This window comes from Hippocampus comes, unplaced genomic scaffold, assembly GCF_001891065.2.
Source record: "Hippocampus comes isolate QL1 unplaced genomic scaffold, H_comes_QL1_v1.1 scaffold122, whole genome shotgun sequence".
In the NCBI taxonomy this organism is placed as follows: domain Eukaryota; kingdom Metazoa; phylum Chordata; class Actinopteri; order Syngnathiformes; family Syngnathidae; genus Hippocampus; species Hippocampus comes.
Window position 1 is genome coordinate 2,583,285 of NW_017842059.1, and position 26,307 is coordinate 2,609,591.

General features: G+C 42.1%; 2 protein-coding genes and 1 long non-coding RNA gene across 3 annotated transcripts; 1 reads left to right on the forward strand and 2 right to left on the reverse strand.

Annotated features, from left to right (window-relative positions):
• Positions 1 to 1,049: 1,049 nt before the first annotated feature.
• On the reverse strand, positions 1,050 to 3,880 carry rnf228 (ring finger protein 228). Its single transcript, XM_019861644.1, has one exon. The coding sequence runs from the start codon at positions 3,309 to 3,311 to the stop codon at positions 2,535 to 2,537; it is 777 nt and encodes a 258-aa protein (XP_019717203.1). The 5' UTR covers positions 3,312 to 3,880; the 3' UTR covers positions 1,050 to 2,534.
• A 1,895-nt stretch (positions 3,881 to 5,775) lies between these two features.
• On the reverse strand, positions 5,776 to 24,103 carry LOC109510752 (uncharacterized). Its single transcript, XR_002167182.1, has 3 exons — positions 24,094 to 24,103; positions 6,583 to 6,585; positions 5,776 to 6,438 (listed from the first exon to the last, which is right to left on the reverse strand). It is a non-coding gene; the product is annotated as an uncharacterized LOC109510752 (long non-coding RNA).
• sgpp2 (sphingosine-1-phosphate phosphatase 2) lies at positions 10,577 to 26,271 on the forward strand. Its single transcript, XM_019861304.1, has 4 exons — positions 10,577 to 10,791; positions 22,182 to 22,361; positions 24,267 to 24,356; positions 25,620 to 26,271. Exons 1-4 carry the CDS (start codon positions 10,687 to 10,689, stop codon positions 26,160 to 26,162), a joined length of 918 nt encoding a protein of 305 aa, XP_019716863.1. The 5' UTR covers positions 10,577 to 10,686; the 3' UTR covers positions 26,163 to 26,271.
• Positions 26,272 to 26,307: the final 36 nt, after the last annotated feature.

Here is a 26,307-nt window from a genome sequence, read left to right on the forward strand (position 1 = left end):
ATTAGCAAGGGGGGAGAAATTCAAAGTCTGAATTCTGGCTTGATGAGAAATAAATGAGTTACATCACATGCTCTGCGTGGAGGCCAGTTATAAGCACATTAATGTCCAATTCATTTCAGTTAGGGTCAAACAATGGCAGCATGTATACATTTTTTTCTGCATTTCAAAATAATATTTGAATATTTCTCTAAATGAGGGCACCACGAAAATAAAAATAAAAAACAGGACCCACCAAAATGCGGGAAAAATGTTCCTTCCAAAACTTTATCATTCAGACGTTTCATAGATTTGTCTTCATTTTTATGAATGTTATTTTCGATCATCAAAATTATTGATTATTAATGATTATTTCGACACAAACGATAGGAGCAGACATGAGGATGTTGTTAGCGATTGTGTTAGATGTCACTAAATTATGCAAGTGCAATGATGATTGGTGTGCGAAAATAACCAAACAAGTGAAATTGTTCGTCTGACATAAATTCAATGGAATCCATGTTGTTGATTGACACAATCATATGAGCAATATACAATTGGGTGAGTGTTTTCTTTCTTTTTTTTTTTCTCTGTCTTTCCTTTTTTTTTTTTTTAACATGCCTGGCATTTATTTGGTCATGGCTGATTTTCAAAGACACCCTTATCCATTTCACAAAACTCAGTGGGAGTGTATCGAATTGAGAGATACGGCTTAACTAAGTGCGCCTGGACATGAGACTTGTTGACTTGCTTATGCTGTGGAGTTGAACGAATTGGGAAAGTACCGGCGTTGTGTGGTGAGGCATCCGTTTTTGCAACTTTTTGGCATTAGTCGTCAATCAGTCACTGAATATTGGACTGGGCTGATTAACGACGTTCACAAAATTTAGGAGGGATCACTTAATAAGTGGCTTCATTGACACGTGCATTTTTGAGCGCATTTCCATCTGAGGCTTTTTTTTTTTTTTTTTTTTTTTTTTTTTTTTTTTTTTTCTTTGGCACAAAAAAAAAAGGTTTTTTTTCCTGAAATGTATTCATGTTTGCAAAACAAAACATAAAGAGCAATTCTCTGTGCAAATGTTGTTACTTTAACAACCACATATTCTCAGAAAAGCCAACAATAACTTCTAGGTCCTCGGAAATAAATGAAATATACTAACTTTTGAAAATGTACCCCATTACTTGTCGAAAAAAGCGGGGGAAAGTGCTTCATAGTAAGTGTTGGGAGAAGGTAGGCTGAACAATTGAAGTCAATGTTGGGTGTGGAGTTGTAGCGGGGTTCAGTTTGATTCTTATGTGTCCCATGCGAATTTCAGAAGTTTGGGATTTGGGGCGTAGGAACCAGTTCTACATTAAAATACTTTCGTGTCCATAGAGTCATGTGTTCAGCATAGAATTACACTCCATGTGTTCCATGTATTCCACCTAGTAAGTGCAAAGAATTAGGAGGCTATTCAGTGCCTCATCCTCAAATGCAGTTCCTGGTTTAATGAGTATCACATTACAACTAACTGATTGTATTATAGCAACGATTTAAAACAGATCTCTGTCGAATTCACGACAGACAATCCCAGGATATGTAAATTTGTGTCAAATTGTCATGACATGTTTTTAATGTTTGGACTAGAAGAATGACCTTGAGGCATGTTAACCCTTTCATGCACCAATAATGATAACCTGTAACCTGATAACATGATAGGCTGTGTACTGTAGTAACCGCTGTCCCTGAAAGGGTTAAAAATGAAGGTGGCTAAAAAAAAAAACAAGAAATAAATAAGATGTGAAGCAACATCATGTCGCAAACATTTTAAAACCGCAATGTATAAATGCTGAAATATCTACTAACGATCCCAGTGGATGCTTTGTTGCAGTGGGGCTGCACATCACGATGATTGGAGTCAAGGTTGCTTCATTGAGCAACAAGGTGAGGCACAAGAGTCAGGGACACACACATCCCTCCTATTAAAAAAGCTACATCACAAAGCATGGTCTTGACATTTCAGTAGTCTATTGTGCACATACTAACGTAGAGTGTAAAAAAAAAATCTATCGTTGAGTAAGCTTTATCGAAAATAGGAAACCCTGCAGGTGCAGTCTTCATTGGGGGGGAAAAAGAGAAACAGTGGCATCCTGCAGCAACAATTACGAAAGCTGAAGGGGGTGAAAAGTGTTCATAAAGAGCTCATAACAGCCAACCAATATCTGACTTATTTGCAATGGGCAGTTATCACACAGTGAGTGGGGTGAAAATCTGATATTATGTAACAGGCTTGTGATGTTAGGGTGGACAGAAGAACCACACATTCAGTCGCCAAATCAAACATATCTGTTGAAACCGCGAATAGTGGTCCAAATACATACAAATAAAGTCACACTGTCGTTCCAAGATGAGGGAAAAGATAATTCAGGATCAGGATAGCCAAATGGGTATTTCCTACACTGCTAGAAGGCCATTTAGGATGATTCAAAACCCTAGAAAAGGTAAAGGGGCAAAAGGGAATATCAGTCTGTAAGTGACAACAAAGCCACACAAGCTCGCATGAACAGTCAAAAGCAAGTCAGGCGTTTCTCCGAGAGTTACCGGTGGTAGATGAGCGGCCTGTCTCATGGTCCGGTCTGTATTTGAGCCAGCACATGAGCCACGTGACCACCACGGAGAACATGGCCAGAATGCTGGCCACCGATAAGCAAATGGGTCCCGCCGGGAGGGGAGGGATGCCGTGACTGTTCACAAAGATCAGGCCCAAGAACAGCAGCACCAGCATGGACAGGAAGGAGAAGATTACACACACGCAGCCGGTGGTTAAAGCCACCCTCTTGCAGCTTTGACAGCTGTCATAGCGCACCGAGTCTTGGGAAATGGTCGTGGCAGTGGACACGGTTGTGGACGGGGTCGTTTGGTTCTGGCTGCCGCCGGACGCTCCCGACGCCTCCTCCCGGCGAAGAGCGACGAGAGCCGGGTGCAGCGGGGGAGGGTACGGCGGCAAAGCGTCCTGGGGCAGGGGGTCGGAGTCGATGTAGAGCGGGAAATCCTCCGTCACCTTGGTGTTGTTGGGAAGGTTCTGGATCCGATAATCCGGCACCGGCGTCCGATGGCGACACACGGGGCAGCTGATGCGCCATGGCCGCTCCTCCCGGAGATGGAGAGTGTTGAGGCACTCCTCGCAGAACGTGTGCAGGCACTCCAAGATCTTTGGCGCCCGGCGGTCAAGGTCGAAGTAATTGTAGCAGATTTTGCATTCGTATTCCTCGTAGGGGAACGCTGAGGGGGGCGGCAGCGGGGGTTCTGCTCCGTTTGATGCTAGATCTACCTCTGCCATGTCATCTTTCGCCATTCACATTCTCCGATGAACACAAAGGGAGCTGGCGGACAGATGCTGACGTCTATCCTCCTTTCCCCGTCCCCTCCCCTCCTCCTCTCCGCTGTGCTCACGGAAACGCCATCATCCCCGCAGAGAGCACCGTGTCTGCTTTACCATCCTTCATGCAGAGCTTGGAGGGCGTCGGCTGTCGCTGTGCCGCTTAAATATTACAATGCCCTATTTTCGCCCTCACTCGGTGTGGGAACGGATGATGTAATGCTGCACTGAGTGACTGACTAAAGGCTTATCCACCCACCATGATGGGGGTGGCCGTATAGTTTCATGTTTTGACCGACGTTGTGAACGAACACGCTGACACTCACTGAGTCACTTCTTTTTTTAGGGAGTTTGCAGACCCCCGTCAAGTCCAATCAGATTGTAACACTGGCAAATAATTTGCCTCTGAAAAGACATCCTGAGTTAAAATGTGTTGATGCTTTTCTCGGTTGCCATCTGTCCACTAGACCAGATCGGAATCTGGAAGTACAGTACATACTTTTCTTGGATACAACCCACTGTACTGTAAAAATAAAATCTAATCCTTGAAGGTACCACCATGTTTAGCTTTTCACAATCAATTCACTTCACCGTAGTCCATATGCAAACGGTTTAGCATGATCAAATATATACCGTGTATATACGGTATATATATATATATATATATATATATATATATATAAATGGGGCAGGAGTGGAGGCACACATTGAATTCATTAATCAAACATGGATTAGACTAGCTTCCTCAATTCCCCTATAAATCCGCTTTTTGTTTCATACAAAAGACATTTATGGCAAATGAATTTGTGTAAATCCTTTGTCGGCTGTTTTTCTTTACTTTGGTCATAATGTCGGATTACATACAGAGCTGGTGTAAACACATTGAATTTTCCCAGGTTAGGAAATTTATCAGACAGGCAAAATTGGAAAGTCAATATCTATGCATTATTAAAATTATGGTCACTTCCGGGCGCTGAAAGTCAATCTGCAGCTCATATAGCTCAGAGGTTCCCACTTATTTTCTCTTTTATTTTTTTCTACTTTGTTGTTATATCCCCTTACCATTCCCTCACCCAACACCTACAGCCCCATTTGATGTTTTTTTTTTTTTTTGGGTGAAGATTTGGGACTTTTTCCACGTCTGTGAGGGTAAACCTACTGTACAATCGCAACAAATTACATCTTGTCCCTAAAAGAGAGCCTGGGATGGCATTTCTTCAGCGATTAATGCATCTTGGAGGAGAAATGGAGAGAAAGAAGACCTGCTCGCCAACAACATGGAAAACCAAACGGCTGTTTGAAAACTGCATTTGTTTGTTTCCATTCAATCTTCAGTTACTGCAGTCAACACCAGCGACGTTTTACACACTGTGATCACAAGATTATAATTTCAGCATCCCGGTGCACTCAAACTGGTCATTGGAGGCTTCAATCGTGTTTCTCTCGCTCATGGACTTACAGCAGCCCAGTGTGCAGTGATCAAAATAAAACTCAGCCAATGTAAAAGCTCACATGCCTGATCCTCACTCCCTCCTCTGGGGAGTGTGACTTCAACTTCAAACAATTTAAGACCGCCAACAGGCCACTGGCAGAACAGCAGGCAGCCAAATAAATGTGTATTTTTGTATGTGAGAGTGAGTTGATGGGAAAGTGAACAGGAACACGAAAGAAAGAAAGAAGATAATGGTGGTGGGGGGCGGTGTCACAGGGTGAAGGTGAAGGAAAAGTGGGTAGTGGTGAGATGTGGTACACATGAGAGGGGAGGAGTGAGACAAAAAAGCAGCTTCATGCTATAATTTCTTGCTCATAAAAGCTGATATGACTGTGCAGCTCCTTCTTAATCTGTCTGTATACTATTTTCAACAGGATGAGTTGGATGACATGGCCCTAGTTTGGAACAGCCATCTCATCAGGCCCTCAAAGAACATGAATGTCCCCAGTGGTCGGCCCAACGTGATGTATACGTTACCTGAACTTTATGGTACAAGGGACTTCCTCTCCCCAGTTGACGATGAACAAGTTCAACTGTGCAAAAGCCAGTGTGTCTTTCGTTTGACCATGCCTTGTGATCCGGATGTATTTGCATTGTGTGCTTTTTTAATGTCCCGGTCCGATTTAATGCCACCAAAAGATCCATATCAGGCTGTGAACTTGTATTTGCACCTCAGAGCGGCCCTCACCGCTACTCTTTAAATTACAAGGATTATGTTTTCAGGGTTCAGAGACATGTAACTGTTGGTGAAAGTAGTTTTCCTTTCGAACACCAATCATATTAGAATGGTATTTATATTCTATTATTTTATATTCAAATGTAAATATAAATTACAGCCATCTATGTTTTGCTTGGTGTTTGGGCCAAAGTATATTATGGCTCCTCAGCTGGTGTGAGAAGTAACATTTATTGAAGCCTGAATTTGACCATTGTCAGTTCTTTTATCACTTCACTTTCAATGGATAATTGAAACACTTTTGATGACGAATAATGTATAGCCATCATAATTAAAAGCATTTTTTTATCTGCTGTTTTTCTTCCTGTATAAGGACAACATATTTGATCTACAATATAAAATGTTTATTTGTCAAAGCATTATTGGTGTAAATAAACATTCTTTCTTGGTTGCTGACTTTATCCACAAATACTTAACCAACGTGGATGCTGAAGAGTATTCCTGCATAATTGTACATCATCCCAATTGAATTTTCACCTGCCTGTAAATGATGACTACGTAATTGTCACTCCTCACTTTCGTCAGCAGGTGGTGTCTTGTGTTTAAAAAAACTTAGAATGATTTGGAACACATTTTATTCACATTGGCAAATTCTTACAAACATCAATCTCAAAATTTTAAATGGAATATAAAACTTAATACCTTTGGGTAAAACTGAAAACTCCCATCTTGCCTGAAACCATCATGAGAATAAGTGGTGCAGAAAATGGAAGGAATGGAGAATTAACATGGAATCAATTGCATTGTAATAATGCACAATACACAAATGGAAACACACAATTGCAGACTGCCCTTCACGTGGTTAACTATGCCAGATGTTTTACATCTCGAAAGTACAAATGAAGAACAGAGCCAATGAAATGCTTCAACTCACTCTATCTGTATATCTATCTCTCTCTCTCTCTCTCTCTCTCTCTCTCTCTCTCTCTCTCTCTCTCTCTCTATATATATATATATATATATAAATGGGGCAGGAGTGGAGGCACACATTGAATTCATTAATCAAACATGGATTAGACTAGCTTCCTCAATTCCCCTATAAATCCGCTTTTTGTTTCATACAAAAGACATTTATGGCAAATGAATTTGTGTAAATCCTTTGTGGGCTGTTTTTCTTTACTTTGGTCATAATGTCGGATTACATACAGAGCTGGTGTAAACACATTGAATTTTCCCAGGTTAGGAAATTTATCAGACAGGCAAAATTGGAAAGTCAATATCTATGCATTATTAAAATGATGGTCACTTCCGGGCGCTGAAAGTCAATCCGCAGCTCATATAGCTCAGAGGTTCCCACTTATTTTCTCTTTTATTTTTTTCTACTTTGTTGTTATATCCCCTTACCATTCCCTCACCCAACACCTACAGCCCCATTTGATGTTTTTTTTTTTTTTTGGGTGAAGATTTGGGACTTTTTCCACGTCTGTGAGGGTAAACCTACTGTACAATCGCAACAAATTACATCTTGTCCCTAAAAGAGAGCCTGGGATGGCATTTCTTCAGCGATTAATGCATCTTGGAGGAGAAATGGAGAGAAAGAAGACCTGCTCGCCAACAACATGGAAAACCAAACGGCTGTTTGAAAACTGCATTTGTTTGTTTCCATTCAATCTTCAGTTACTGCAGTCAACACCAGCGACGTTTTACACACTGTGATCACAAGATTATAATTTCAGCATCCCGGTGCACTCAAACTGGTCATTGGAGGCTTCAATCGTGTTTCTCTCGCTCATGGACTTACAGCAGCCCAGTGTGCAGTGATCAAAATAAAACTCAGCCAATGTAAAAGCTCACATGCCTGATCCTCACTCCCTCCTCTGGGGAGTGTGACTTCAACTTCAAACAATTTAAGACCGCCAACAGGCCACTGGCAGAACAGCAGGCAGCCATACATCGGGCCTGTGGCAGATAGGTATAAAGCAGGGGCCACCAATGTGGTGTCCACTTACACCAGGTAACCCCCAAGGACTCCATGAGTAGCCCGTGGACTTGTTCTAAAAATAACTCACCAGTGAATGACTAATGGTTTTCTAAGAAAGATTTTAAAACACTGGAAGTGACTTACAAAAATAGTGTTGATATTTATTTATTGATATTTAGGTGGCACAGTGGTCGACTGATTAGCACGTCCGCCTCACAGTGCAGAGGTGCAGGGTTTGATTCCAGTTCTGGCCTTTCTGTGTGGAGTTTGCGTGTTCTCCCCGTGCGTGCATGGGTTTTCTGCGGGTACTCCGGTTTCCTCCCACATTGCAAAAAGATGCAAGGCAAGTTAATGGAATACTCTAGATTGTCCCTAAGTGTTATTTTGAGTGCGAATGGTTGTTCGTCTATATGTGCCCTGCAATTGGCTGGCAACAAGTTCAGGTGTACCCCACCTACTGCCCAAAGAGAGCCAGGATAGGCTCCAGCAGTCCCGCGACCCTTGTGAGGATAAAGCGGATTGAATTTATGGGCGATCAGATTTGCGTGCAGAGCACAAAAAATACCTTTTCTTTCTGAAGCAAAAAAGGTCATACTATCTCACATGCACATTTTCAAATACAGAAAGGGAAGATTTTTCAAGCCCTGTCGTTGAGTCAAAGCCAAATTTACCTTCATAAATTTCAGCTAATCAAATCCCTGTCAGGTTCGGGTGCGAACCAATAAGGAGGGGATCCCAAAAACATAGACCAGAATAAAGAATAAATAAAAATTTATTTAAACAGCAGTGCAAAACCGACAAAGTACAAATAAAGGGTTCTGGCAACAAAGATCCAGGATAACACAATATAAACATAAAGCACTTGAAAACAGCCAGGTGAACAATTCACGAAAAATCACTTGCAATGAAAAGGCAAGGGAGTCCAATTGCACAACAACAAAACAAGCTAGAAGACAATACTATGAGATTAGACTTACATATGAAAACTACACGGAAAACAAGTGAAATACGAGCAGGAACTAGAACAGGAACATGAACATGACATCTAGATAAACAAACACCAGGTACATCAACAACAAGCAAGGTTGAATACTCTGACAGGGTACAGTCGGCTTGGGTGTCCTTTGAAAGTCCAGTGATTACAACGAGTGACGGGTGTGATGGTGGAGGGAACGCCCTCCACTCCAGCAGGAACTGAAGCACATAGACAGACAAGAATCAAAACCATGACAATCCCAAATCCAAAAATTGTAGACTTAAGTCTGACTTGAGTTAAGTCATGGGAGTTGAGTGCCCTACTTGTGTGTGTGAGTGGGAGTAAAAGTTAAAAATTATCCAGAAAAGAAATAGTAGTAGTGGTAGTGGCAAGTATGAAGCAATGAGCATTAATGACGATAAGAACAGATTCAAAAAAGTAAGAAAATCCCCATGCCCAGCCATGGGCATATTTAAGTGAATTCTTTGATGTTGTCATCTACATGAACAATTATGTTTATAATATTTGAGTTAGGGCCAAAATTCTGTTTTCTGAAAATTTTGGGATAACCCGTTTTCATGCACGAGCAGTCCTGTATACATGGTAAATGGGATATTCTCATTTAAACCACGATGCACGGACAACGTCATGACACAGCGGGACATCATTTCCACGTCTTACTTCAAAACTATCGATAAAATACATGATATTCATATCTTTTACCACATTAATAAAGTAGTCGATTGCTGCATCGCTCCAAAGTGTGGTTGGTTCTGTGCTGCTTGTTTTTGTTTTTTTGGGACAGTGGATGGTATGAAAAACAGACTTCTCAGCCATGTTGTTTGCTTGCTGTGGTGTGAACACTGTGCATATATTTGACTTTGACTGCAAGAATCAAATGTTTTATCCTAAAAATTGATTCTTAGAAAACTTTTAGTCAGACATAACTCCTGACCAACCCTGCCTATCACGTAGCTCTGCCACTGATATTGATTGATATAGTATGCTGTCTATATTGTAAGTGGATTAACGGGCTGCTACCTCAAATGGCGGGTCGTCTCTTCTGGTAAAACGGAGGGAAATAAGAATTAAAGAGCACTGCATTAGCCCCAAAAGACACCCAGCCATCTGCTCTGTATACCAAATGGCCAGTCCAGCCTTGGATAGAACATGTGCAGAATACAAATGAATGTTCTTTTCACTGGGGATATTCTGACCAAATATTTGGGTGAGAAAAGGAGTAACCCAGCGGTGTTTGGGTTTTTAAAAATTGAAATATGAGCATATTCAAGTTTTTGTGAGTGCATGCATGGTATTACCGGAATAGTGCTATCATAATCCAGTATTGGAAGGGGTATTGACTGCATGTAAACAAAGTCATTGATTCATGGCGAATGGGTTGTATCATGTGCCAGCCTTAAAAAAACCCACACCGGCATTTGGTGTTTTGAAAATTCTTCTTCTAATTTGAAACAACACCCATGGTTTGCATGTAATATTTCAGTTCTTAATATCTAATAAATATTTTCTTTTGTGAGTCACTTCCCATGAGCAAAGGTATGGGAACATGTGGTTTGCTTGATTTTTTTCTTTCTTTTTTTCCCCTCTGCAGTATGTCTCTCTAAGTTATTAAAACAGTAATTGTATTTATTTTAAAGGAAAGTTTCATTTTTACTTTGTACTCAAGTACATTTCAGATGCTCCACTTTTTTTTACATTACTAAAGTCCAGGAGTAGAATCAGTACTTTTACATATCTTTGTTGTTATATTGTTGTTTATTTTCTTTTTCTTTTACACAACCAACTACTTCTACCGTTCCACAAGTAGAAATGTGAATACAGTACCTATGCCACATTTTGCCTTTGCCCCCAAAACAAACTACCTGAACAGGCGGAGTCTATTTCCGTAGCGTCTCACGCCCATTAAACACTCCCAGACCTTTGAAGAAAGGTCGATCCAACTTTTACAAATCCTCACGATAACCAGTTCTTCCAGAGTCCACCTAGCACCGCCCAGTCGCGCGTACCTGTCACATACACCAGCTGGACGCGTGCGTGGTGCGGCGCTTGCTTCTTTTCAAAGGCGCTTTCAACACATTTGAGCACATATTCTCTTCACCGGCCAAACTGGAGGCCCTGGTTTACCTGCAAGATTCGGAGCTTGTGGCGGCCTTTCAGAGACGATGTGGACTTTACCTTGTCCAGGCGACGCGTCACAGTCGGGGGATGGCGCTCGCTGGAGACCCCGACCAAATTCACCAATCACGTGGTTTACGTAAGACGACGTGGGAGCGCCAGGACAGCAATTCTAACTATAAATACAACGAAGACGTGAGTACTTACTGTACTGTTTGTGCTCCCGCAACTCACCTCTTGCAAACCTAGAGAAACAATTCAAATACAACTCTGGTATCAGTATGTTAGATTAGAAAAAGAGTGCAATTCATATTTTTCGAACTCTGACTGGCTTTTCTTGTTAGTCTTGCTTTTTCTGTTTGCAGCCAGATCTTCATCTGCAAAGATGCAATTGCTTAGATTTGCCAGCCTTGTCTGCCTATTTCTCGACACGTTGCAGATTTGTAGTAACAATAGTGTCAAACTACTTCAAGGATGAAGAACTTAAGATCAACCACTGCTTCATAAAAACACATTTTTTGATGAATAGGACTCCGAAAACGTGTGAAGTATTGACATTGAAGGTTTTAAATGTCATATCCAAACAACCATCAGCAGTGGTGGAAGGGTGGAGGGATGGATGTATTACCTCCATTAGCTTTGGAAGAGGCCTGCTCTTCTTCCTGGAGTCCACCGTTCTCTTTACTGTACAGTGCAGTACACTCTGACAAAAGCGCAAAAAAGTGCAGATAAAAACACAGTTCATAAATGGTCAGGTGGTTAAATGTAAATCCACATCTATTAACTTGATCCCAGCATTTTACATTTACTGCCCAAAAATTGATGTGAATCTGAACATCTCAGTTTAACATTACTACCATGTTTTACACAAGGCAACGTCAACCAACATCAGAAGGGAAAATGCCTTGTAATTAAATGCTCTTCAAGCAATGTCGTCAGTCACTGTTTATTATTTCCTTGATGAATATGGTACATTGTAAATTAATAAAAGATGGAAAGTACTTTTGTGCAGAGGTATGTACTAGTTATAAGTATAACGGACTGAAAAAAAAACTTCAGTCTGTATTTTTTACTTTTACATTAGGAGTTGAATCGTTGCTAAATTCTTCTTGTAAAGACCCTGTATCTTCATTTTCCTGATTTGTTTTTATGTAAATTAAATATGTTTAAAGATGAGTGCTGAAAGGAGATGCAAAGACTGAGAACAATTTAGCACGGTATTATTGGCATACAGGAAGTTTTCATTTGAAAATGATGAAAGAACATAATTGTACCCTATTGTTTTGTACAATCTGCCTGAAATTGATTTCATAAAAGAAAAAATGTTTTTAAACAGAAATCTTTTAGTGTGTTTTATTTAAGGTAGTGAGGCATGCCGTATTTTTTTATCCGCACTGTGAACACTAATTAGTGTTAATATAATCTCAGAAGTGTCATCAATACTGCACAATCAAGCAAGTCATTTTGTTGCTGTAACACACTATTGGGTGTTGAACTTTTAACACTTTCGTAAATGTCATTTTAACACTGGGTATTGCAGACATATCTCTCTCTCTTTATATATATATATATATATATATATATAAAGAGCAAGTACTTTTACTGTCTCTGCCAATGAACAGATATGATCATCAAAATGGTTATTTTAATGAGCCGCAGATGAGATTCAAACTTAAAGCGTTTGGTTGAGCCATTGTTTTATTCATTGCTGCTTGTTTGTTGTATAACAGGGCTGCGGCGCACCGGAGTATGAAGTGAGGAACTGGCTGCTGCACTTCCTTTTTCTGTTCTCGGCTGGCCTTGGTCACGAAGTCTTTTATATCACCTGTCTACCATGTATTCATTGGTACCTGGACCCCTTCCTTTGTCGACGCCTCGTTAACATGTGGACTGTGAGTCAAAATATATACTCGGCCGTATACTGTATTCATGATACTCAATACTGAGAGCTGTGTCTCATTGTCAAAATTAGCGGCCTGTTTCAATCATATGAGGAACTGCCTGAAGTATAATGCACTATAGTTATACTCCATAGCACACTACAACAATAATGAAGAAAAAAAAGTGTTTTCGGGTCATGGTTAATGAACAAAAATATAAGGCATTAAATGGAAAAAGCCTTTGGGCAACTTCACTTAAGCAGCTAGCATTTTAGCATAAAACGTAACAATGGGTTCATGGCTGTGCATTTATAAGCTTACACCAGTGGTCTAGAAACAAAACAAACATTCACGAGTCCAAGTTTGGAAGTGTGAAAGGCCCTAAAATGGAGACACCTTGAGAGGTAAAGTATAAAGAATTAAATATTCCGGTTAAAGTGATTAGAATATTCACTGGTTAGATAATAATCCTCAAGATGGAGATCAATGACTTAATGTAGTTCAGGAAATTGAGAGAGTTTTCTGAAATATACACCTTTCAGTCGGTGAGAAACAATATTAAGAATAATTTGTGGTTGACACTATGTTAGCCAGCTAACTCAAAACCCTGACAAAATGGTTCGCTCACTGTCTTTTTTACATTGAGACTTGAGACACGGAGACCCATTTGGATTTCTCTTTGCATGCTCCCCTCTGTTCATCAGAAGAGCCGATTTACCGCGGTGTGACACGAGCAGATTGATGTAAATATCATATGATTTATCAAGATGGATTTCAATGATCTATTCAGCACAGTAGTCGTGATTGCTTTAACACAAGTTAAAAATCGCTTGAAAAAGTTCTCTCTTGTTGGTCTCGCCCGCATAGTGTGACATGTCCGACGTCATTCTTTGATTGGTTCTTCGACATTAACCAATAGCAAGACAGTGCCCTCCGACTTATGATGCGAGCCTGGATGTGGCGCACGCAATCACAATTCAGTCTTTAAAAAGTAGCTTGAACAAAAGGAGAGATGTTGGAAAGTATACGCAGCGTTTCATCTCATGCTACGTTTGCTAAGTGCAAAGCTAGTAGCTGATTTACAAAAGTGGTGCCACTAAACACATTTGGTAACGCACATGCACATAAAACCTCCGTCAACATGACTTTAACAGCTGCTTGTCCCGCCTCCCTGACGCACCTGCGCCGATGGACTGAATCTTGACGGAAGCATGCAACAATGGGCCAGGGCCTGGTCGGGGGCGGATTGTAGTGTGACATCTTGCCAGGTCCAAGACAAAGAACGATATTTATCTGGTAGTCTGACAGCACAACCATCGTGAACGACAAAAAAAAAAAAAAACGTGTACTTTTACAAGGCCAAAACAGAGCCTCAATGTGTTTAGCCGCTCATGCCATAATATGCTTCAGAATGTCGCAAAGACAGGCTCAGTCCCGACTCGTGGCTACACTGTCTCCCTCTCGAATCACACTTAGCCACAGAGAGTGCGAGAGAGAGAGAGAGAGAGAGAGAGAGAGAGAGAGAGAGAGAGAGAGAGAGAGAGAGGAGAGAGAGAGAGAAAGACCAAAAAGCAATGACTATCCATCCATCCATCCATTTTCCAATCCACTTTATCCTTACAAGGGTCGCAGGGCGTGCTGGAACCTATCCCAGCCGTCTTCGGGGAGTAGGCGGGTGACACCCTGAACCGGTTGCCAGCCAATCGCAGGGCACACACAGACGAACGACCATCCACGCTCACATTCACACCTAGGGACAATTTAGAGTGTTCAATCAGCCTGCCATGCATGTTTTTGCAATGTGGGAGGAAACCGGAGTACCCGGAGAAAACCCACGCGGGCCCAGGGAGAACATGCAAACTCCATACAGGGAGGCCGGAGCTGGAATTCAACCCGGTACCTCTGCACTGTGAGTTTGACGCACTAACCACTGGACCACCAGGCCACCATTAGGCAATGACTCCTCAATTTTTTTTTGTTTGTTTGTTTGTTTTTTAATATTTGGAACAATCTCGAAATGTGACAGACATAACAAGTTAGCATTCATTCTGTGATCCTGTAACATTTGGGAGCTCTGCATTTTGTCATATAAACACCTCATTCACCTCTTAGTCCGAGCTTTGTATATATTTTTAATTATTACCACTCTCATAAGTTTTATTAAAACAGAACATTTGTCTCTTCGTAGAAGTAGAGTATTGGATATGAGATTGTGCAAATGGTCATAATGTTGTGGGACTGGTGTTTCAAAATATTCGCACTCCTAGAACTGCACTCATGCACTCTTGGAAGGATTTCTTCTGGCATGCTCTGCAGCTCCGTCATTGCGGCCAACTTTGGGGAGGTTGTTCCAGTATGGCAGTGATCTACTTGAGCAGAAAATGTCAGCTGCTCAGGGCATTACGAGCAGGAGCCTTTGTCATGGTGAAGTACTTAGCCAGTTGGACCGCCACATCTCTTGCCACTTCTTGCACACCAAACGAAGCAAACCCCACAGCATCTCTTTGTAGAACGTCTGATTGATGGTCTGGTTCTGGAGCAAGAACTCACAGCGACTGATGCCTCCTGAGACGGCATGACTTTGACTTTGGCATTTGATTATCTCATTTTCATCTGCTTTGCTGAATTCCAGTGAAGGCGCAGCTTGTACTGGAATATCCATGACTCATTACAGATGATGACCCTCCTAAGTCTGGTGTCATTCATCTCTTCATCACTTTGCTTATTGTTTGACAACCTGACAAAGGTTTTGTATGGAAAAACATTCAGAAAAATGTTTACCGACTGCAGAGAGCGGAGGGGGGAAACTGGTAGTTTGTATCTTCGGCTTGAATATACTGTCGTGACAGAAGTACTGGAACCTTTCTGACACACCTCGTACGCAGGTTATTGGTCTGAGCACCCCAGAATGCTCTTCACAAAGCATCCTCTCTTCTTTCTGCCGTCCCGTCTCCCTCTTTTCACCCTTCAACCTTCTTTCATCATTATACCCTCTCCCGTGACCTGTCTATGACACCATGCCTGTCCATATATCCCCAGGCCAGGGTCCACTGCGGCCCAGACTGATCAGACCCCTTACTGAGAGGCCATACATGAGGACATCAGAAGGAAAAGGCTTTTACCTTTTCAGATGTTTTGCTTATGCGAAGATCCCACAACACGAGGGAGCCTTGAATCCTATCGTGGCCAGAAAAAAAGATTTTGACATTTTGAGTGAATTCAGAGTGTATGTCAAGCAATGTGTTTTTCTGCCCTTTGTGTCCCTGCCTCGAGCCCTTCGTGGGTGCCCTGTGACTGAACCCCTAGTTTGCCCCCCTTAGGGTAGGAGATAGCATTCTTTTTGCCATCCTGGCTACACTAGGCCCCTGTGTGAACTCTTCTCCCACACACACACACACACACACACACACACACACACACACACACACACACACGTACCCTCTCTTCATCTCGCCGGCTAAACACACTAATTCTCCGCCCTCTAGTTAGCCATTACCAGCTTTCCTCTGTGTTCTCCTCACCCTGGTGTGCCAACCGAGTGTTTTATAGGCCTCATGACCGGTCTGTGCTTTCTGTCACTTTGAGTGGACCATTTGGACTGTCATCCCCCGGGGCTGCATCACTATGAACTTCTAACAACGACCCACCATTGTGCTTATGGACTAGTGTAATGTGCATGGGGGTCTTTGTATGATGCTGTTCCTATGCCCCCACCTGCCCCCACATTAAAAACAACTCAGTCCCACAACTGAAGAACATACACGCATTTTAAGAGCATGTTCTGCGTGGACAAACAACTATTGAATGATGAATGATAATTTGTTGGTTAACTTTGGCTTGTCAAATCATACGATGACTGTGTTGTATGCATTCATCTCAAGGCACCACTGTATATTAATGACACCAGTTTATAAAGGGTCCAAGGTTGTATTTTTTTTAACACATGCACTAAGCATGGCATGATTTTTAAAATTATAATGTAATTTTGATATTATATGAACTGTGGTGGGCGGCACGGTGGACTACTGGTTAGTATGTTGGCCTCACAGGGCAGAGGTGCAGGGTTCGATTCCGGCTCCGGCCTTCCTGTGTGGAGTTTGCATTTTCTCCCCGTGCCTGCATGGCTTTTCTCCGGGTACTCCAATTTCCTACCGCATTCCAAAAACATGCATGGCAGGTCAATGACTTAAATTGATTGGGAGAGTCAAAATTAATCAATAAATAAATTATTCAAAAACTAAAATAAAAAAGTGTGCCTTGAGCCTCCCCTTAAAAATATCAACAGTCTTTGCGGACCTGATGTCGTCTGGCAGGCTATTCCTTAGGTGGGGGACCAAAATGGTTAAAAGCAGCCTCACTGTGTGCTCTGGTTCTCACCCATCAAGGCTGCAAACTTACTGAGAAGTTTTGACTCGCTCCATCTATGTCAAAAGAGGTGTGTCTCGATTAAATTGGTCCCAAGTGTTCAAAACACAAACACACACCAGAAGGAGCAGAACAATGTGCATTGAATTGAAGCAAAAGATGTTGCAAACATTTTCTATTTTGCAATTCTTTTCACCCGTCATGATTTAAGACACACAATTTAAGAAACGCTAAATATGTGTCAGGGTTTTCTTGACTCTAACGGAACCCACACCCTTGTTCCCTCGCTCGCTTCCTGATGTTGACAGATCAAAGTCCAACTTGACGCTGACCCCAATCAGAAGCCTCACACATGGACACACTTCCCTGTGACTTGACCTCTTGTCACTCCGAAATATGACCATACAGTTCCCAGGTCAGCCTTTTTTAACGTGACTCGTACAAAGGCATCAGTGAGAGGCTGGCATCACAGGGCTGAACGTGATGTGTGGGTGCAGAGTGGGTATCATGTCAGCCACGCTTTCGGGCTACATTGTTTGAATGCAGAGGAGGGCGACGTAGAAGGATGAGGGTCCACTCAGTATGTCGTGTTGTGTGAATGCAGCCACGGTTAATAGATGAGGCCAGGCGTGCTTAATGGGCTCAGCATTGCCTGGCCTCTGTTTATTGTCCATTTCGTGGCACTGGTTGTGTGTTAGTGAGTAGGTGTTGCAATTAGTGTTGTTGAAATGCAAGGGAATAACATTATTTTTAGGTATGACAACAAAAGAGGGGATTTTGCACACAAGCTCATGTTTAGTTTGACATTCATGTTTGCTATGTATCGAAATACAGCATTGTTTGGTCGTAATATAAAATATACTGCGCGATCATGCTATTTATTCAGATACAAGCTGTTAGTCGTGGTTGAACAATTTCCGATAACCTTGAAACATTTCTTCATAAACTTGCCAAACTTTAGCGCAATGGTTCTTCACCTTGTTAGAAGTACTGAACCCAACCAGTTCATGTGCACATTCACCGAAACCATCATTAGTGAAAAATAAAAATGTTTTTTTTTTTTATAAATTCAACACATAAAAAAAACGCATTGATTAAAAATTGAAAAAAGTAAATAATATTTCAAGACATAAGTAAACGTTTTTTTTAGTTGTGCACAAAATGACCCGCGCATGACGTAGAGTACTATCACGGCAGTCACACGGTGACTACAGAGCGAACTAAATTTCCCGCAGCACTGATTGGACAAGCAATGTAATGTGATCATGTGCAGCCAGTGATGGCCAGGTGGGCGTGTCATAGCTCATTGACATGTTGAGTCGGCTGTGTGTTAATCTCCGTGGCAGAGGCTCCGTCGAAACCCTGAGACTGTTTCACAGAACCCGTAGGGTTCGCTCGAACCCAGCACCCAGGTTAAGAACCACTGCTTTAGCCCAATAAAATTACGCTGGAGGCTTTTCCCCAGACAGTCAATTCTTGTTGATGGTCCGGTTGATTTCAATTTAATGGTATTCTAAATTGCAATGGCGCATTTGTGAAGTTTTTAGTGAATTGGGGGAATTCTCATCATCGTTCCTGTTTAATCATCATGCGAGTGGATTATTCTTCACGCAGTCATGTTTAATGAGTTATGAACGATTCAGCTTACAAAAAGCATCTCGGAACGCATTGTGTGTTCATATCCTGGGGATTTATAAAACCAAGCAAATTTGGCATGAGAGAATTACTGTATGTAAGCTGCTCATTTCCTCAATCTCTTGGAGGTCAGTCATGTAGAAGTTGAAGTGCGCATCAGTACAGTTGTCCACATAAATTTTGGTGCCAATTTAACACCGTTTTTGGAAATTATTAACAATGTATACAATGATTTTGAATGGATAAATATTGTCCAGTTTCTCCCACCAAGACGTTGGTCGTCTAAGCCTTAGACGACCAATGTAGCACCCCTTAGAGACTCTAAGGGGTGCTACAATATATTGCTGACTAAGGGGTGTTTTGAGGGTAGTCTGTAGTCAAAAGTGCAAGCAAATGTAATTTTCCTGATTAAAAAATGAGCTGAAGATAAAATTTTAAAACAGTTAAACAACCAGGTATTTTAAAAAAATTATGCTTACCGCAGACATTCATTCATTCATTCATCTTCCGAACCGCGGGGGGTGCTGGAGCCCATCCCAGCTGTCTTCGGGCAGTAGGCGGGGGACACCCTGAATCGGTTGCCAGCCAATCGCAGGGCACACAGAGACGAACAACCATCCACGCTCACATTCACACCTAGGGACAATCCAGAGTGTCCAATCAGCCTACCATGCATGTTTTTGGAATGTGGGAGGAAACCGGAGTACCCGGAGAAAACCCACGCAGGCCCGGGGAGAACATGCAAACTCCACACAGGGAGGCCGGAGCTGGAATTGAACCCGGTACCACCGCACTGTGAAGCCGACGTGCTAACCACCGGACTACCGGGCCGCCCTACCGCAGACATAATCCCCATAAAAACTAAAACCTCACATTTAATTTCCTACTTTCACAAAAATGTGGAATGAAAGTGGATGCTTATGACGCTCATATTCAGCCTTTTTTCTCTCTTGTAATCCTGCACGATATCAGAAGGTCGGTAGACCTTTTTTTCGACACCAACACGTATTTTCTGATTACATTTTGAGCATCTGAAAATATGACCTTTCTACTATTACTGTCATTATTGCCATGTGCCCTCACATGGCGTCCCTATCTCTCACTGTCAGCCATTCATGAAATATAAAAAGCAACTCCTTAAATAAGACTGAGTTGAGCCGGCTGCTCCTCTAAGGGCACCTGGGGAAGAGAGGAGAAGGCACATTTGGCTGAGCAAACACATTCAAATGGTACTTTACACGCACACCTGTGCACTCCACCCACAAAGAATGCACGCAGAACCCTTGCACTACTTGTGTCTTCATGTCAAGAAATACATCATCGCCTATGGCGGAATATTGAACCCACCATTTTAAGAAGCTGTGATGTCAAACCTCTCCCCTTTAATTTACCGTCTTTTTGTACGATACGACTGCAGCCCCTGGGGTTTATCCCATCTCTTTTTATGTTGAGATTGTAATCACTTATTCATGGGTGTGTGGTTACTTTTAGCACACGGACTAATTGGGGATTTTAAGTTTTACTGTTCACGGTTATGTCCTCTAGAATTTTACAGCTTCCATTACTGTTATTTACCAGTGGGGAACTGAGACGCCATTATGTTACAGAGAATACTGCAGGAAATGGAATATTGTATACAGGATCACCATGCAGACACTCTATTGGGTAGACTTTACACAATCATAGTGACTTGCAGCAGCAATTAGAAATTCTGCCTTTTTAAAACAATTCAAGTTCATTTGAAGTGACAAAAAAAAAAATAGGACTTTGTCAAATGTGGTTTGTAGTGATGTAGAAATGCATTAGTGTTATTGTTGATGCATGATACACTAACTAACCAAATGTTATGACCACTTGCGTAAGATATCCTATCCAATACCGGCGCTGCGTCCAAATTTGGAATTTCAATTGACTAAAACAAGTATTAACTCTTTTTTTGTTTGTTTTACTTTGGTTGTAGTTTGCAGGGGTGTCGAAGTGTACGACTTCAGGAGAGTTGTTTGTTTGCCACATTTAGTGACAGTAACATCTCTCACTCTATTGCAGGACGGTTTTACACATGCAAAAAGCCGCAATAACAATCTGACAGTGTCAATCGAAATTAAGCTTGACCGTCTTTGGAAAAGAATATTTGATGTAGCTCTTCTTTTATTATATTTTGCAAATAATATACTGTGACTGGTAGGGGTGTGTTCTGGTTTACCTTATCAGAATCAAAATCATCTTTATTGGCCAAGTAAGTAGAACACACAAGGAATTTGTCTCCGGTAGTACGGGCTACACTAGTATCATCATAAACAAAAACATGACAAATAAGTATAGAAATACATTTCGTAACGTAAGGGCACCGTTGTACGATAGTACCACCCAATGACAGCTGTGACACAATGTCCAAAGTGTCAAGCAGAGCAAAAGTGATCAGTGGCAGAATACAATACTGTAAGAGTTGTGCAGTTGGTGCAGAAAATCATTGCGCCATTTTTAAGTGACCAGTAGCAGTATTTGAAGAAAAAGTTTAAGTGTGCAATTGTACAGAAGTCTTTGGGTGTTTTAAAGTGTCTGGTGCGATGGACTATAGATCAGCGACAATGGTTGAAGTAAGTACAGAGCTGGAGCTACAATGATTATTGCGGTAATGCTGTTCCACAGGGGTGTGTAAAATTGCAAAGAGCCACTATACAGGTAGATTTGGGTTACTGTTGAGGGAGTTAATGGCTAGAAGGAAGAAGGGGTTTGAACTTCTGCTGGATTTGGTGCGCATGGATTGGTAGCGCTTGCCTGAGGGGAGTGCAGACGCTCCCCGACTTACGAACATCCGAGTTACGAACAACGGAACATACGAACATTTTTACGGGTATGTCGAAAAAGAAAAGAAAAAGTTAGATTTTGTATTGCGCGCCTTTTTCAGAGTACAGGTACTGTAGTGCTTCTTTCCACCGCTAATACCGACGTGAGGCGCTGTGAGAGCTCGCCCAGCATCCACCCCGAATCCGGCTTCCTCTGCCCAGTTGTTAAATATCTCGTGCATTCATTATTCAATATGGTTGGTGAAAAGCGAAAGGCTTCTAGTGAGAGTGGAAGTGTAAAGAAGAGGCAAGCCATTTCATTTCAAATGAAAGTGGCAATAATAAAGAACCTTGATGCGGGTGAGAAAATGGTGAGCGTTGCATGTGCATACAACATGAATCGTTCGACCATCGGTACAATTTATAAACAGAAAGATCGCATAATGGAACACGTGAAAGGTGCAGTGCCGATGCAATCGACGATCATTTGCAAGAAAAGAGGGAAAATCTTAGAAGTAATGGAGAAACTTCTCACCATTTGGCTCGAGGATCAGCAGCAGCGGCGTATTCCTATAGCACCAGGGGTGTAGTGGGCGTGGTACACGGGGGTACGCCGTCCACAGTGCTATAATAGCACTGCAGCAACCTATGAACGAATTCAACTTACGAACGATCGTTCGGAACGTATCTCGTTCGTAAGCTGGGGAGCGTCTGTAGCTGGAAAAGGTGGTGGGCAGGGTGTGAGGGGTCCTGTCGGATTTTCTGTGCCCTTGTCTTGGTTGTTATGAATTGTCCACTTAGGCTACAATGTGCAAAATAGTATCCTTACGTTTTCTATGCTCTTGCTATCCACAACAAAGAAAATGTCCATTCATTTTACATCACTCAGACGAAGAATTGTCTATTTCCTCACTTGTAGCTGGTGATGTACATCGGCCAGGTGATGAAGGATGTCCTAAAGTTGCCCCGTCCTTGCTCCCCTCCCGTGGTCAAGCTGGAGACGCGTGTTGATGCAGAGTATGGGCTGCCTTCGACTCATGCCATGGCCGCCACAGCAATCTCCTTTACATTGCTACTGAGTGCCCCTTCCAGAATCCAGGTGAGAAACACTTGATAGCACGAATGAAAATTGTGAGCCAGACATGCCACACCCGCTCAGGAACAGCGGCTACTACAGTGGACACCTTATCATGTTATCAGGTTACAGGCTGCATGAAAGGGTTAAATAGAAAAAAAAACATTGGGTACAATGCATGAAACATTGCCATGTTTCGGCTTTTGCCTTTGAAGATGACCAGAAAAACAGCCGTTCGTCAGTTTTAGAACACATTATATCAAAATAGATGAATTTTTCTTTTCGCATCAGTGGGCACGAGTTGCTTGGCAACAAGTGATCATTATCTCCCCTTACAAATCTGCTGAAAAACGTACTGATGGAAAGTTAAATGTGGAAAACACAGAGGAGGCAAACTGACGTTATGCATGATTGTTGATACATTCAAATAATGAGTCAGAGAGAGTCGAATTTAGCTCAGCTCTTAAACTGCGTCCACAATAGAGCTAATCAAAAGAATGAAACTCCCAATAGTGTACAGCGAAGTTAAATTAACATCCACTCGCCGGTGAGAAGCAGAGTAGGGCGGGGCTCGAAATAGCGCAAAGACAAATCGCGAAAGATGAGCTGCACATATTCAAAGGTGGAATGAAAAATCATGAAACAAGTTTCGAATACATCTCGACTGCAAAAGAGGGTGACAAACAAATGCCGATTGGCATGGCTCATTGTAAAAAGGGGAGAGGGCGGGGAGGGTGTGCTGGTATTTTAACAGTTTTAGTGGAGTTTTAGTGTGCCGTCTTGAATTGAGCAGTGGTGGAGGGACACTATTGAGGCCAGCGTATGGAAGCTTCATCACTTTTCGCTGAGTGGGAAGATGGGGAGCGACCCCACTGTCTATCAAACAGTCGCAACGAGGGGGCTGGACAAAGGGCTGGGAGGGGTGGGGCCTGCACTTTCCATCAGTCTCGAGCAACTAACATCTGTCAAGCTACTGTTTGGTCTCCCGATGGACTCCGGGGGAGTCAATGACTGTCAGTCCACGTCGCAACCTCCCGCCTCCTCCTCTTCATGAGTCCTTCGCCTCTTTATCGCTTTAAGTCCACCAGCGTGTCAATAAAACACTCAATGGCTCAATCATGGGCTTCCTTCATTAAGATTGGTGTTTTAAATGAAGAGCTATTTCGATGAAAATGGAGACTGAATCATTTATGGGCTCTTGAGAAAATTGGTGCAGGTTTTTTTTTTTCTTAAGGCGAAATAAATCCTCTCAAAAGCTCAACACATTCATGTACAGCGTGGCGCTTCAATTTGGTCTGAAATACCAGAAATCCCCCGAAACAAAGAGATTGCATTGCTGCAGATGAGTTTTGGACTGATGTAGAACATCCTGAATGTCTATAAGGCCTCAGGGCAACTTCCCAGAGCAAGTCAGAGGTCATCACAGTCAATCACACAGTGACCCCCCCTCCTGTTCCTGGCATCCTTTGTGGCTATTGAAGAAGAAGAAGAAAAAAAACTCTCTCTTCATAAACTACCAGTGAATAGGCTTCCAGCTGCTTGCCGACATGAAAAGACACCAAAGTGGAGGGGGTGGGAGATGAATGCAGAAGGCTTCTCTTGTCACTGTTATTGAAATGGTGGAGAAACAAAACCTGCGGCTGGAGGTAAAAGATGCTGGGAAGAGACAGACGATGGAGAGTCGGAGGAGTGAAGCGCACACACTTCATGACGGCCAGTGCGTCGTGCAGAAAGGATTTGCACGTCACATTTGAACAGGATGGCCACATGGGAGATTTGATGACAAACTTACAAAGAAGAGAGCGGGCGGGGCAAAAGGTTTAAAATGCTGTAGTCAGGACTTCACATGACACCACATTCTTGATCTCATAATGTTCACTTATCAGTCACCATTTCATGCGTTTTGCATTTTTTTTTTCCTCGTGCCAGTTCCAGTTTGAGATGGGTCTGCTGATGGCTGTGACACTGTCGACCATGGTGTGCTTGAGTCGTCTCTACACCGGCATGCACTCAGTTCTGGTGAGCTTGTCGGCCTCATACTCGCTCAAACACTCTCACGGGCGCGGCATTAAACATTCAAGCTCAATTCAAAATACATTATTCATTCGTATCTAGTTAAAACTTTCTGGCAGGGTTTTAAAGACATCATCTGCCGTTCTCAAAATACCTCCTAAAACGTTGGCTGTAAACAATAATCAGCAATGATGTCAACGGTGTGTTGCCGAAAGGATGAATGGCCAAATTCCCAGATCTTGAAAAATCTTGACGCAAAATTTGGTTTAAGGGCAAAATTTTACAACAAACACAAACTCATGATTTGAGCTGGTCTACGACTAATCTACACTAGAATGTGAATTGTTGTAGCTGTTTTTGTGTGCCTCTCATCTAGTCAGTTCGGAAAGGCTCCAGATTCCCTGTCACCCCTATTGATTTTTGTACAGAAAAATCACCACATCAGAGCCAAAACATTTCAGTCTTTAGAAGAGCACATGTAGAGACTAGAGATGGACCGATTGTCTGTCAGGCTGATTATTGACGCCGATCTTTGGCATTTTAAAGCCTATTGGCATCGGCATTTTTAAAACTCCTGATGGTCGAAAAGGGATCAATTTAAAACTGGGTTATTTTCATGTTGCGTAAGAGCCAAAATGCCGGGAACTTGCTGCACTCTCTCTCTTTTTTTCCTTATTTGCCAGTCCAAATATTTTTACTCCACATTGGCAGTTTCACGCGTCCGTAGATGTAAAGTACATATATTTGTGGAACATTTTTAAAGCCATATCGCTCAGCCCTACTAAGTTTTACATTATGTTTAGAAAGGCGTTAATGTAATCTTTGTATTGACCAGTTTAGTTGGCTTGTTGATAGTTGCGTTGACTTCTTATGAACTCATTCACTCCCAAAGACGTATTTAGATGTATTTTCAGACGCCACACATTTAATCCCAGCTCCTCATTTTATATTGACTGTACTTGAGAAGACATCTAAATACGTCTTTGGGAGTAAATGAGTTAAAGATTAAGTATTATTTCAAAACAAAATGACTTGAATTCAGCCTTTTTTTCTCCGGGTCAATATTTATCTTTATCAACCAATATGAAATCAAAACAAAGAAAGTAAAACATTGCAGTTGTTTCAAAGTGCAAGTAATTAACCCTTTCAGGGACAGCAATTATTGCAGTGTACAGCTTATTATGTTATCAGGTTACAGGGTGCATGGAATGGTTCATGCAAAGTGCTAAATTATTAAGTCTTGATAATTTATCATTATTTCTCCTTTAGGATGTCGTCTGTGGCGTTTTGCTCGCAGCCCTCCTGTTGTTCCTCACACACCCCTATTGGGAAGCCTTCGACCGGTTCCAGCTCACCAGTAGAATGTCGCCAATCCTGGCGTTGACGCTGCCCCTCTTTCTCAGCTACACATACCCAGAGCTGGAGCATTACAGCACCACCCGGGGGGACACCACCACCATCCTTGGAGTCGGGGCTGGCTGCTCTGTGGGATATTGGGTGAACAAACAGTTGGGGGAGACGTTTGAGCCCGAAGGAGTTCTGCCTGTTCCCTTACCCACACTGACAAGATCCGCACTGGCGTCTGGCACCGCCCGCTTCCTCGTTGGAGTGGGAGCCTTAGTGGGTACTCGGCAGATTATGAAAGCGGTCAGCCTGCATTTGTTGTTCTGGTGGCACAAAGTACCAAAATATGACCAGAGTGCCAGGATGCGCAAAGAGATTGAAGTACCAAGCAAGTATGCCACGTATACAGCTGTTGGACTCGTTCATTCTATAATGGTCAACAGAGTCTTCCTTCTACTAGGGTTATGATTAATAGAACATTGAAGAAAACAACCAGTACTCAAAAATGTTTATAATCTGCACTTGTAGTGACAAATATTATGTATACTGAATCCTAATAAATACTTAATGGGTTGTTGAGGGTGGTTTTGTTTTACTTTATTTTATATTTTTT

Bases quoted from the DNA above. Each gene is read 5' to 3' on its own strand.
- rnf228 (XM_019861644.1), bottom strand. From the start codon at position 3,311: ATGGCGAAAGATGACATGGCAGAGGTAGATCTAGCATCAAACGGAGCA.
- sgpp2 (XM_019861304.1), top strand. From the start codon at position 10,687: ATGGCGCTCGCTGGAGACCCCGACCAAATTCACCAATCACGTGGTTTA. The intron at 10,792-22,181 runs GTGAGTACTTAC...CCTCACTTGTAG, and splicing joins ACTATAAATACAACGAAGAC to CTGGTGATGTACATCGGCCA. The intron at 22,362-24,266 runs GTGAGAAACACT...TCCTCGTGCCAG, and splicing joins GTGCCCCTTCCAGAATCCAG to TTCCAGTTTGAGATGGGTCT.